General features: G+C 27.4%; 1 protein-coding gene across 13 annotated transcripts in view; it reads right to left on the reverse strand.

The window, feature by feature from the left end:
- The window catches only part of LOC130673438 (protein unc-13 homolog B-like), a 167007-nt gene that overhangs the window by 28698 nt on the left and 124672 nt on the right, over positions 1-13637 (reverse strand). For 6 of the 13 annotated variants that reach the window (XM_057478453.1, XM_057478454.1, XM_057478452.1 and 3 more), the window contains 4 exons: positions 11988-12062; positions 7725-7956; positions 6272-6392; positions 61-167 (listed from right to left, as the gene is read on the reverse strand). In XM_057478453.1, coding sequence (XP_057334436.1) covers positions 61-167; positions 6272-6392; positions 7725-7956; positions 11988-12062 — 535 coding nt within the window. Of the gene's footprint in view, positions 1-60; positions 168-3773; positions 3881-6271; positions 6393-7724; positions 7957-11987; positions 12063-13637 lie in introns of all 13 variants that reach the window. The other 7 variants (XM_057478456.1, XM_057478449.1, XM_057478446.1 and 4 more) reach the window with 4 other exon arrangements.

Genomic DNA, 13637 nt, shown 5'->3' on the forward strand with positions numbered 1-13637 from the left:
GTGATGAGTTGACTTATGTGTGATGTAAATGTGTAAGTGTAATTGTTTTTTATGGGCTACCTGTGATGGCGATCTTGCACGACCACTTGCTGGTACCCTCGAGGACGATCATCTCCGCCTGCTCTAGGCTGTCAATGTGTGTATCCGGGTCGACTGAAAAGGTCGTGCTGAAAATAATACAATGACCTCGTCATCAACAATAACGACGTTGGTTAAAACCCTTTGTAATATTATTTTTCTGTAATTAAAATTATTTTCCATTTCATTTTTATTTTTTGACTCTTCTTTTCAACTCTTGATCTTCAATTCAACGGCACGAGTACACCGAATTTTTTAATTTTTAACCCAGATAACATTTTAGTTAATTTATTAGTTTACTGGAGACTGAAAATTTTAAGATTATTTTTTTCGCGGGTGATTTAATGTTTTAAAGTAAAAGAGAAAAAAAGAGAGAGAGAGAGAGAGAAAGAGAAAGAGAGTTGCTTGAGAAATAAATTATAAAATGAATTTATCACCTGACACTATCAGTTTATAATATTTTAGTACAAACGTGACGGACCACCTGTTAACCTATTGGTGAATTAACATTGCGCTAGTAGTTGATAGTGTTATGTAGTGTGTAGTAGTTGTAGTTGTAGTTGTAGTAATAGTTATAGTAATAGTATTGTATAGTGGCAGGGGTCGCGAATTAAACAGAATAAGTAGTGAGTCTCGGTTCCGTCAGACTGGCATAGGTAGAATAAGAAAACTTGTTGCTTACTAGTCTATAGTTAATCTAACACGATGGCTCTTGGCCAAAACTGATTAAATCCTCGTAAATATTATCGCATTTGTATTATTTATAGTTATGAATTTTAATTAGACTTGAGAAGTTTATGCACGAGCTTGTACTTTTGTTATTTCAATCAAGATAACTTGTTAACTACTTAGTTTACCTTCAAATTTAATAATAACTTTTTTTTAGGGAATGTAATTCTCTATAAATTTGGTCGTATACATTGTTACTGTATCCCTGGTATTTCAACCAGAATTTTTGTTTTAAATACTTGATCTTTTAATTTATGAAATTTTACTCTGATAAAAAATTTTTTATTTTTAAATTAAAATTGTGAGTAAATTATTGGAGATATGATAAAAATGTATGAATACAAATTTTTAGGAAACTTGATGCTCTATAAATTTATTTCTATACATTTTTATTGTATCTTTGATTCTTTAACTATAATTTGAATTTTCAGTACTCGGTTTATACATTGCGACTTTAACAAACAATTTTAAATTTTTAATCAAAAATTCTAGTTCGATTATTAGAGATACGATAAAAATTTATGATTACATTTTTTTAGAAAATTGAATTCTCTAGAAATTTATTTCCATTAATTTTTAACGTAACTAATAATTTATCCAGGATTCCAACTCGAAGTGGAATATTTCCAAGAATAGTATAAAAAAAAGTGGGGAAAAATTTCAAAAAAAATTATTATTTTCGTATGATTGAGACTAAAAAAGTATAATGAGAAAATTCATATTAAAAGAATTTCCAGTTTATTTTGCCCGTTCCCATTTTTTTCTAAAATCCAGCGAATTGTTAAAAAAAAAATTACTGTATAACTCAATTAAAATAGATTTGAAATGAATGAATAGAGTGTCTGTAAGATGAATATTATGTAGTAGTGAAATCGAATGAAAATCCATAGCCAAGTTTGGTTCCAACAGAGATTGGTTAGTCCACCGAGATTACTTGGGTTAGAGAAGATTTGGTTTAGCTTCTGGGCATGAATGACGCTTGGTCGCTCAGCTCGAACAGTCTCTATCGATTCTTGTAGCTATAGACACCTTAGCGTGTGACCTGAGTTAAATTAAATCGCGATATTGTCTCTTCTTCGGGTTAGCTAACCTGAAATAACGAGATCAAAACTATTCGTCTTGTTATAAACCAAACTTATCACCGTCTTCATTATTATTATTATTATTATTATTTTTATTATTATTATTAAATACACTCGAATAAATGCTGACTCGGTGGTAGTTTGACCAGCGAATCCCAATAACTTTATTGCCAATCGATCAATCTTAAAGTCAGCGCTATGCAAATTAATATCTCGAGATTCAAATTATTAAATCCATTTAATTATTGACTTTTTTTCAGAATTACTATTTATGTTGTTGTTATTTGTTATTTGTTATTAGGTCACTCGATAACTATGCAAAGTGTAATGGAAAAATAAAAAAAAATCTACTGTACAAATAGACGGTAAAGTTTTCATAAAGTCTGGAAAGTTGTTTTTAGTGTATAGAGTTATTGGCAAGACTGAAAAAAAAAAATTGAATAAATAAACATTTCACACACATCGGTAGCATATTTATAACGAAAGAAAAACAAAGAAAACAAATAAAACGAGCACTAGAACATCGATTATTTAAAAAAAAAAAAGTAACACTTATTAAAAGGGGTTGCCATTGCAGCGATCTGAAAATAATCATCGGCGCAATTGGATCTATTCCAGCGGTAATACATAAATAATAATTAATAATAAAGTAGCGACATTTAAATATAAGGATGACTGTTATTTTATCATTTTCTTTTAATTTATCATAACTTAAGGGTGTAATTTATATTGTCACAAAAAAATTTATTGAGTGACGTAAATTTTAGAGCGCGAATTATTGAAATTTTTAATTTTTACTTATCTATTGAAGATAAGATAAAAGTGTGTGAATACAATTTTGTAGGGAGTGAAATTCTGTACAAATTTGTTTTTATACATTTTTTTAGTATCTTTGATGCACAGTTGAAAAAATTGTGTTAAATTTAACACAAATCACATGTCCCAAACGGTCCACTCAATTTTTTGTGTTAATTTAACACACTATACTTACACAAACAATAATACAAGTTTAAAACTTGTTGAGATCAGATAACACATTCAACTTTAGTTAAATTTACACTTGATGGTGTCAAAAATTCGACACAAAATATTTAAGCATTGAATTTTTATACACAAGAACACAAAATTTTCAACTGTGTAGTTTGATCAGACTTCAAGTTTGTAAGTCTAAGACTCTAAATTTAAAAAATGATTTTACAAAATTTTAAAATTTTACATTTTGATTATATTATTAGAGATACGATAAAAGTGTACGAGTTCAATTTTATAGGAAATGAAATTTTCTACAAATTTGAATCTATACATTTTTTATGTAACTTTGTTTTAAAATATTTAAAAACAAGAAAGAAATTTTCTGGAGCATAAATGGTTAATTTATCTAATTATCATATTATTCATATATGAGCAGATATACCTCATGTATGGATATATGAACATATATGATCCATATATGACCCACATGATTCATATATGATTTTTATTCCGTTAAAAAAAAACGCAATAGTTATAAAGATTTCATTTCCAAAATTCGTGAGCTCTAAAAATTATTCGTTAAAATTACACACCCTTAAAATACCAATAAAACTTCCCTGTTCGTTTATTTAAAAATAAAAAAAAAATCGATAAATAAAAGTCATCCAATCAACACACAAATAAAACAGACACACATGAGCACAATAAAACTGTTACACGTGTAACAGCAAGAGCTGGTCAGCCAAAATACTTCCATTACTTGGAGCGGAAGCTTATTTATGAATTAATTTATTTAGATTAATTGGAATATCTAATCGTAGTATCCTCAATATATACAGGTACATATATATAGATACGGATACATGGATGTATATGATTTATATATTAATATGACCCTATCACCCAACAAACCTGTGATGGCGATTTTAGCGGACCACTTGCTCGTGCCGTCCAGCACAGATTGCTTGACTGAAGTCGAGTAATTGAGGTGAGCTTTCTCGTCGATTCCAAATACTGACCTAAACTCCGATAGTCACGTTAAATATTACCGTGAACCGTGATTATTCATTCAATAAACTCACCACTTGCTTAATATTACTTACATGTCACTTAATTATTAATTTATATCTTACAAAAAAAAAAAAAAATAAACAAATAAAATCAAATCAATCAACGTTAACTCTCTTGCCCTAAAATCGTAAATCGACCGATTTGCTTTATAAATAAACTCGGTCATAAATATAATCTATATTTAATTAACTAAACTATTGATTTATTCAATTAAATATTTGCAATCTCATGATAATTTCATTAAATTATAGAAATATTTTTTCTACATTCGAGTGACGCTTTTAAATTTGAAACCTAAGTTTAGACAAAGAGCAAGAAAGTAATTGTTTAATGTAAATTTAAAAATTTTTTCACTTGATCGCTATTAGTTTTAATTATTAATTGTTGACAATTTGCTTTATATTTTAGTTTTTAAAAAATTACCTAAACTGCTGGTTCAATAATTTACGTAGTTGACTGCTGCTAGGCTATAAATTATCTGATTTTGCATTATTCAATAAATTGTAATGGTATTTTACTTGTTACGGATATCAGAAAATGAATTTTATTAGTTTGAGTGAATCAGATTTAATTGTTTGCTATGGATTATTTTATTTTTTAAATGCAAATTTAATTATAGACGCTCATAAATAGGTTATGTACCGATTTGAATTTAATTCATGCGCTCGCATAAAGTCATATTATATATGGTGTTAATTAAAACGTTATGATTCAGCCATTTTGACGAGATATTGCTATCGGTGGACAATAAATAAAATATATATGAATTTATATATTTATATTAAATTATATTTATATATATAGATATGAAGAGGGATATAAAATGTATATGGGTATCTAAAGTCATCATAAAAATTTGCATGGATGTAACACGGCCGCCATTTCGTGACATGAAACTTTTACTAACTCATTGAATAGGTAAAATATAATTATATGATAAAAATAATATATGAGCCACACTATGATAAACCCGAGGTATTATGGAAGATTTTTTAGTATTTAGTTGGTTTATTGCAGTTTAATAAAATATAATATAAAATATCTGAAAGCTCGAGTTTAAATTGATCAATAATTAGTTACAATAAGATTATTTTTTGGAAAAATTGATATTTAAAATAATTATTCAGGATTTTTTAACAGCAAAATTTATCTTTTATCAGTTGTCTGTAATTTAAAAAAAAAATTTTAATTATATACTCACGCATGACTTGCGCCAGATTTACTCGAGAATCACCTTATAATTATCTTCGTCACTTTACCCCTTCCTTTGGCGTACGACACATATTAGTGCTTGTCGAGCAAATCTGGCACAAGCCATGCGTGAGTATCTTTATTAAATTTCTGGCACATTTTCCTCAAGAAATGCGTGAGTAATTTCATCAACAAGTCGTGTGTTAGCTTCCACGATTCTTTAGATACAACATAAAACAAAGTTTTCCTGTAAGTCTTGCACAATATTTGCAATTTAAAACTTTTCATCAATGTCGGCAGCAGAATTCACAGTCATATACAGACACAGATAAGTGAAACACTAATAGATTTGCGCAAGATTTCAACAAAATTGTTATATGAACAAATATCAATAAAAATTAATATGATTCTGGCTAAATTAATTTTTACAGCGAATTAAATGAATAGAGCATAAAGAAATCGTTTAAAATGGCATAAGGTGTAACACACCTCCCCTTGACGAAGTAGACATACCCCAATTAAATAAAATTAAAGAATTTCCATATGTATAATTTGAATTTCTATATATTAAACAATATAAAGTTATATACAAGCATATACTAGTTTGCCCCGGGCTATTTTATAAATATTAAAATATTTAAATTATCTATCGGAGTCTTTATAAATATTTAGTACTGTGCAAACAAGCCAAGTCAAAATTTAGTGCCCAGTTTGCATTGAACTTGACGTCATATTTCCGTACAGTTAAGTACTGACATTCGACCGATGCCAATCATAGTTTATAATTGAACGAGTTTATACTCATCACTGAATTTTGACATCGCATAATTTAAAATTCATTTTAGACATGTTCACTTGCCATCAATTTAAAAATATTTTCAATCGAAAAAATATTTAATAAATTTTTTTGTCACGATAATTAAAACTTTAACTTCGATTTATAATGTCCGAATCGAGAATTGTATGCTGGAAATTTTTTATATTACACTGACCTAATTTGCCACTGGCAATAATCAATATATAGATATATTAAATTTTTTTTTTAGTTTTATGGATGATTAAAATTACTAATAGCGATCAAGTTACCAGTTGCATCTTTTAACAATAATATCAATTAAATATAAAAATAAATATAAAATTATTCTCACCGAATAAGCTCGAATATTTCCGGTTTCTCGAGCTCCCGTTGCTTCATTCTTTCCTTCATGGCTGTTATGATGCTGTTGGCTTTATCTTCGGCCCCATGCTTTGAACTTTTCTCCGCGGCCCCTATAAGAAAAGTTATTAATTAATACAGTCACGTTATTCACTTAATAATACAACAATACTCGCTAACAAACTAATATGAAACTAGTGGAAATGCGTCATGAATTATTATTAATATTAACATAAATTGCTTGTTACCCCCGGTTATTATTTTCAATACTCTTAATTATCATTCTATCATCTGTTAAACTTTAATAATATCACTGACGTCACATTTAGTTAAACTTTCAACGGAAGACGATAAATTAGTACTGAGAATTAGTTACACGCCAATTAGTAAGCTAACTATATATATTTGATTCTAGAATAATTTTATTCTTTTTATTCTAATTAAAATTAAGATAAGAGTAAAAATTATTAAGATAACTTCAATAGTTCTTAAGTTATAAGACTTTTCACTTTAAATCTTTCTTCACAGGTAGTGGGTTCGAATCTCGGCTTAAGTATTTAAAAAAAAAAATTGAATTTTTCATTTGAATCCAAAGGTATTGGGTATATAACTAAAAATTTAGACAGAATATGGTCACTGATTTCGAACATTAATTTCGTGATTTTATAGAATAAATTATAATAATCTTAATTTAGATATTGACATTTAAAGTTTATGTATAAATAAATCATGTTACAAGTAATAGTAATTACTGTTTGGTAGATAAAAAAAAATAATTAACATAATTTAACGCTTTAGCTTCAACATTAGCTTTTTGGAACATTAAAGTTTGTAGTAAAAAAGTAAAAAAACATTCAGTATGATAAATAAAATTTTCAATGTCGAGCAATTGATTTTATATACAACGTTATATAATTATTAATTTCTTCAAATTATAGAATGTATATCTTAAGCGCATCAGTTCTTATAATAGAAAACAATAAAATTTTAATTATGTTTGTGGGCTTCCAATGTATGTGAAAAAATTAACCTAAAGTATTACTGATTCGACTATACCTACATGGCAAGACGTATTTTATCACTTCAAACAATAAAATTTAAATACCAAGAGTGAATATTTTATTTTTTTTTTCACATCAATATATTTTAGAGAATCACTCTTATACTTTTTCGCTTTGAATATTATATTATTTATGAATTACCTTCTTTGATGCGGGTTTATTGTTCAAACAATAAAAATCAATAAAAATCGGAATAAAATTTATTATTTATTTTTTTGCGTGTAACAAAAAAGAATAAACTATAAAATTATTAAAGACGCACTTATATTTTGTCAGCTGGCATAATATTTAAAAAAAAAAAGGTGAAGCGAAATGGAGGTAGATGTAATTCTAGTTGACCTTCTACTTAATTGATATAAATATATAATAAATTGGTAATATTACTTTTTAACTTACTCTGCAGGCAGTCAGCATTGAGCAGATCTTTACATTTTTCGTGACACTTGACGCCGCATTCCATGCAACGTACACCCTGACGTGCAATACCCCAAAGTAATCCCTCGCATTCGTAACAGTATGTTGGAGATGTTGCGGTCCAGGTTACAAAGTTGTGAGGCGTCGTTGAAGATATTGGGTAGATCATCGCTTGAAGCGTTTTCTTGTATACGTGCATCTTCTGCAGAGGAGGCATGGAGCACACAAACTCGGTCAGAGATTCGCGATACCATTTTTTTTTCTTTATCACGGAATTGCTGAGTTTTTCATATATATTTATATTCTTCAAGGTCTAGATTAGGTACATGTTTCAGGGATCTCATACTTCACATGCTTATCAGTTCTTTTGTTACTAAAAAACGGTTGGTTTATTTACTTATTTTTTTTTTTTTTTGTTAGAGGTTCAATATCTTTCAGTACTTTTTTGCTACTGTGAATTTATAGCTTTTAAATAATTTTAAATTCTCTGGTACTCTTGTCTGCTCGTGTGAATTGTGAAGCATATCGATCCGCTAAAAAGCTCTATAGGGTATTATGAGTACTTCTACAATTTTTTTATTTCTTTTATCAGTTATTTATTAACCAGACATTTTTTAATTATCTGTATTTACTCTATTATTTTTTAGTATCAACTCAGGTTGTTATATTCATACTTTTTATTTGTTTTAAGAATTATGAGAGCTCAATAATTTTTTAAATTACAACTCATAGAAAAAGCTACCGTTTTTTTTTTTTTTTATTCAGTATTGGTAATTTAATTTTGTTGAACGTTGATATATTCTGAACAAAATAATGCAAGAGTATTATTATTCACGGGCTGATTTTAATTTTTAAACATTCAGTTTTGAAATATCATCGAATCGCGAGATTTGAATGTTAATATGAACTAGGAAAAATCAACATATATTTTTGGAATCCTGATATTCCTGATGGTTTATTTTAACAAAAAAATAATTTTAAACAAAATTTTATAAATTATTATAAAAAAATATTAATTGAAAATTTCGAATTTTGAAAACTTAGTTTTCAAAATTTAAATCCTGGTTGAAATATTAAAAATACATCAAAAATATGTTGAGAATTGAATTTTTTGTAAAATTATGTTCATATATTTTTATTGTATCTTCAATACTTAAGTAGAAATTTTGATTTTCAAAATTTTTGAGCTGAAGAAATTTTAATAAAAAAAATAAAAAACGAAATCTTTCTCTAAAAATAATTGAATTGAATTTAAATTCACGGCATATTAACATTAATATTTAAGCCGACAGTAAATAAATTGAACAAAATGAAACTAATAAATTACAACCTGAGGTAAGAAACAACAATTTTTTACTCAATAAAATCAGCAGCAAGACTTCAAAACCCAAGAGCCTTATTTTAAAGACCTTATTGTTTGGTCCTTTTCTTATGAAAAAATAAAATTATATTTTTTAAATAAACTCCATATTAAAATTTTGTTTAGTTGTTTTTAAATCACATGCAATTTGAAATTGTATATACCCAACGTAGTGGAAGTGAATGACGTTTGTTCCACGATTTGTATACATGTCTTACAGCAAATTAACTTTTGAGTGGTGCCCAAAAGTGATTCAAGTTTGTAACAGTGTACTCGAAAGTAAATTCTATAGCTTAGTTAACTACCACACCAAAGTGTTACTTTAATAGCGCAACACAACGTTCGAATATTGAACTTTCAATGCATACGTTAAAAAAATAATAATTTCGATCTTCGAAGATCTACACAGAGTGAAACGTACTGTAAATATTACCACACGATATAAAAAATAAAGTAACTATCAAATTGCTACACGGAAAAAAATAGATAGGAATGGTTACTGAGCTACACAAGAATGATCGTAACTTGTTATAATAGGAGTGAGTCGTTTTTACATATGACTGAGTACGATTCAACATAGTAACTATTACTATGTTACACATTATGTCGAAAACACGACTGATTATCGTGTTCACAGTCACCGGTCGCTTACCAGATAATACAGGTTCCTTTCAGCAGTAGATGTGTTACGATATAAAATAGGTATAGGCGCCGTGTTGAGATGCGAAAGACTCCTCGGACAAATGCGTTCCTTTGTCGTTCAACATAGTAACCATTCCTATGCTGGGCAGGAACTGATGTTTTCAGTCACATGTCTAACTACTATTGACAAAATTAGTTCCCGCGATTCCCGCTAAATAGTAGCCAGACATGTGAAATACGGTATTTTACGGTAAAATACGACAATGTACGGTAATTTGCGGCATTTTTACTGTAAGCGCTGTATGTTTTTTATTTTTACGGCGTTTACAATGCAATACTCCACTTTACAGTAAAATACCGCAGGCTTGTCGCATTTTTACGGTAAACCACCGTTCTTTACTGCTAATTTGAAATGCCGCACTTTTACTGTAAAATACTGTAATTCGGATTCGCCAGGGCGACATTGATATAAGTATACTTTGTCACCAAATCTATATCTACTTTACTTTTAAAGGGAAATCAAACGAAAATTTTCATTACTATGCTGTATTGTAATAATAATTAAGCTACTACAGGAATACCAGCTTTACTTTTCTCACTATATAGTAGTATATTTACAGTACATTTCTTTGCGTGTAAATACATTATTCTGCTTAGATTTACGTCAGTGTATTAGTGTAGATCTATATAGATTGAAACTAAACAAAGGATAAAAAATTATTAGACTCTGAATAAAATTCGAAAGTCTTATAATCAGAGTCTTCGTTCATTTAAAAAAAAACTTATGAAAATTTTTAGATCTACGAGGATTTTTATAAATCTAAATAAATATTAATAAATCCTGTTATTCTTTCATGGAAAATCTGGTATATTTATTTTGAGAAAAATTATAAATAAACAAAGAAATGGCTATTGGGTTTCGAAGTTGTTCAGCAAAATATTGTAGAAATATCCAATGGGAATAATATTCGTAAATCTATATTGCGGATTATTTATTGTACTTATATTATAAATATAAATTGTTATACTATTGAGTATCTTATTTCCTATATCTGAGTCCTGATATTTACATTGTATTGGTGCGGGTCACTACATCTCTGGCTTTCTATGACACAAGACGTTATCACAAAATGTGCTTTTTTTGTGGTTACCTCTATATTTATTTATAATATTCATATATATACAATCCAAGGCAAAGTAAGACCATTTTTAAGAAAAAAAAAAAATGTTTTTTTGTTTAAAAATGAATAATTAAAATTTATAAAATAAGTTATGGGGAAATTCGGTCAGCCTGAACAGTAGACCAATTTAAAATTTTTACTGTAAAGTTTTTTTTTCCTTTCAATTGCAGCCCATTGTATTTCAGTCAAATATTCAGATAAAAAAAAAATTTTTTTCTACTAAAAATTTATAATTGCCCATACTGTTCCGACTGATCAATGCCCTATTTTTTTTTTTTTTTTATAAACCGCAACTGAGTTAAAAGAAAAATTTTTTTTTGTCCCAAAAATGGAGTCTTATTTTACCTTAGGTTTTTAACATATGAATATAAAATATAGTGTACATTCATAAAAATGTCATATATATTTCCTACACTGGCTATATAATATTTAAATTGATATAGATATTGAGTCACTAAATCGCTACTCGTTGCTCCGGAAGAAAGAGTGAGGGTTAAGAGTTTTCAAAAGAGTAAGGCTCGAGGATATTAAAAAAAAAAAAATTAAATAATTAATTAAATAAAGAAGAGGATTTTTTTTTGTATGAGGATAAATTGATGTTGTGGTATAGAAAAAAGAAAGATTTGAGAGAGACTGAGCCACACTTACGTGAAATAAAATAGCGTGGAAATGAGGATAAAATGCCGCACATTAAATATGGAAAAAAGAAAATACATTTTTTAAAATTCAACAAAAGGTTTTTTTTTAAATTAATTTTTTTTTACTTCCTTCTAAAATAAATAAAAAAAACACATTTTAAACCTTGACGTCGCCGGACTATATTAAATCACCGCTGACGTCTCGAGTAATTCATTATATTAAAAGAATCAACTACCGATAACTTAAAGACTGGGTTTCGAATCCCCGTCACAGCTTTTTTTATCATTATCACTAAATTTTTTTTTTCTTTAATTTTTTATTCATTTTTATTATAACGAATAATTTCCTATGGACATTAAAAATTCCCTGGATCTATATTAATCATAAAAAATGGCCTGAGGGTAGTCTTACCAATTCCTCGTCATTTAACGTCGCTCTTGGAACTGCAGAAGTTAATCCAGCTGCGCTCCTCTTCGCTGCCATTGTCTACGAAAATAAAACTCAGATTAGTATTTAATTAAGTTAAATATTTATTACCACAAGTCGTTAATTTTTTTTTTATTCTTTGGTACATTTTTATTTTAAAATCATTTATGTGCACACATGATATGTATGAACAGGAAACTACGTGAGAGGGTAGGAGTATCTCAATTGAAAATTTGTGCTAGTTAAATATTTGTGATATTTACAGTTTATTTACAATTTATCACACTTTATAAAATTTAATAGAATGATTATATTCGATAGTAATGATTACCATTGAAATATTTAGTGGTTGCGATAATAAAGAGAAATAATTTAATTTTAAATTAAATTTTTATCTTAACTACAAGTTTTAGAAAAAAATTTTTCGAACAAAAATTGTTGGAAATTTAATTTACTACAAAAAAAGTCTCAATGATTATTAATTTATCTCTGATAGTTTTAAAGTTATAGGAAAAAATATATGAAGGATCAATTTATTTCCGAATAAGATGTAAAAAGTTAATTTTTCTATTAAAGTTGCAATTACGCTTAAATTATTGGGTGTATGTAAAAATTTAATCAGACCTTTTTTGTAGATAATTTAATAAACTATCAAATCATTTATATACATTTTTGTCATATTTTTATTATAACACCCGTAATTTTAATTTTTTTGCATTAACTTTTAAATAATAAAATCAATAATAGTGGCTCCATTTTAAATGAAAGAAAAAATTTCTTTTTTTCATTCAAAAAACTTGTTACTTATATCACGCCTTTAATTACAAAAAGGCTTCAAAGTTTTTTTCACACCAATGGCAAAAAAAAAATTTCTTTAATTATTTTACTGTCCTCTGTCGTAAAAATATTTAAAATAAAACTACAATATGATAATCATCACCATTAAATGTAGAGCGCGTAATTTAAAAAAATTTTTTTATTGTTTTTATCTGCACTTAGACTCGATTAAAATAATAATGTAATTAGTATTCAATTGTTAATAATGAACAAGCTTCAAAAAAAAAGTTCTATAACTAGCGGAACTATTTAAATGTCACTTTATATGTAATGAGAAGCCTTGTTATTAAAAAAATAGTTTTCAAAATGAGTCGTCGTATGTTTGTGTATATAGTATATACCTGTATGAAAGAAATTCGTTCTAAAAATTTTCATAGTCTTGAACATTCAAATTCGACATAGCTCTGAACTTTGAATTGATAATTTTTGGAACTTTGAAAGCAGTCAAAAGTTTTTGAATTTTTTAAGCAAAAATAATTTAATCTGAGAATTTTGCTGGTTTGAAAAACATTGAAAAAAAGACTTAAAAACTAACTATGAACATTTTTTTGAATCTTTATAAGAAATTTTTCCGAACAACGTCTGGGAAATTAAAAATTTTTTTACTCTTGAATTTTTTAAAAATACGATAAATGATCAACTCAAAGTCCAGAATTGTGTCAAATTTGGAAGTTAACTATGAAGTTTTAAAGAACAGACTTTACTTACATGGGTATAATATATATGACAAATTTAAATGTTATAAATTAATTATAATAGTAAGGGTGTTATGGGATAAAATATATGAATTATGTTGTG

The sequence above is a fragment of the Microplitis mediator genome, chromosome 8 (assembly GCF_029852145.1).
Source record: "Microplitis mediator isolate UGA2020A chromosome 8, iyMicMedi2.1, whole genome shotgun sequence".
NCBI lineage: Eukaryota > Metazoa > Arthropoda > Insecta > Hymenoptera > Braconidae > Microplitis > Microplitis mediator.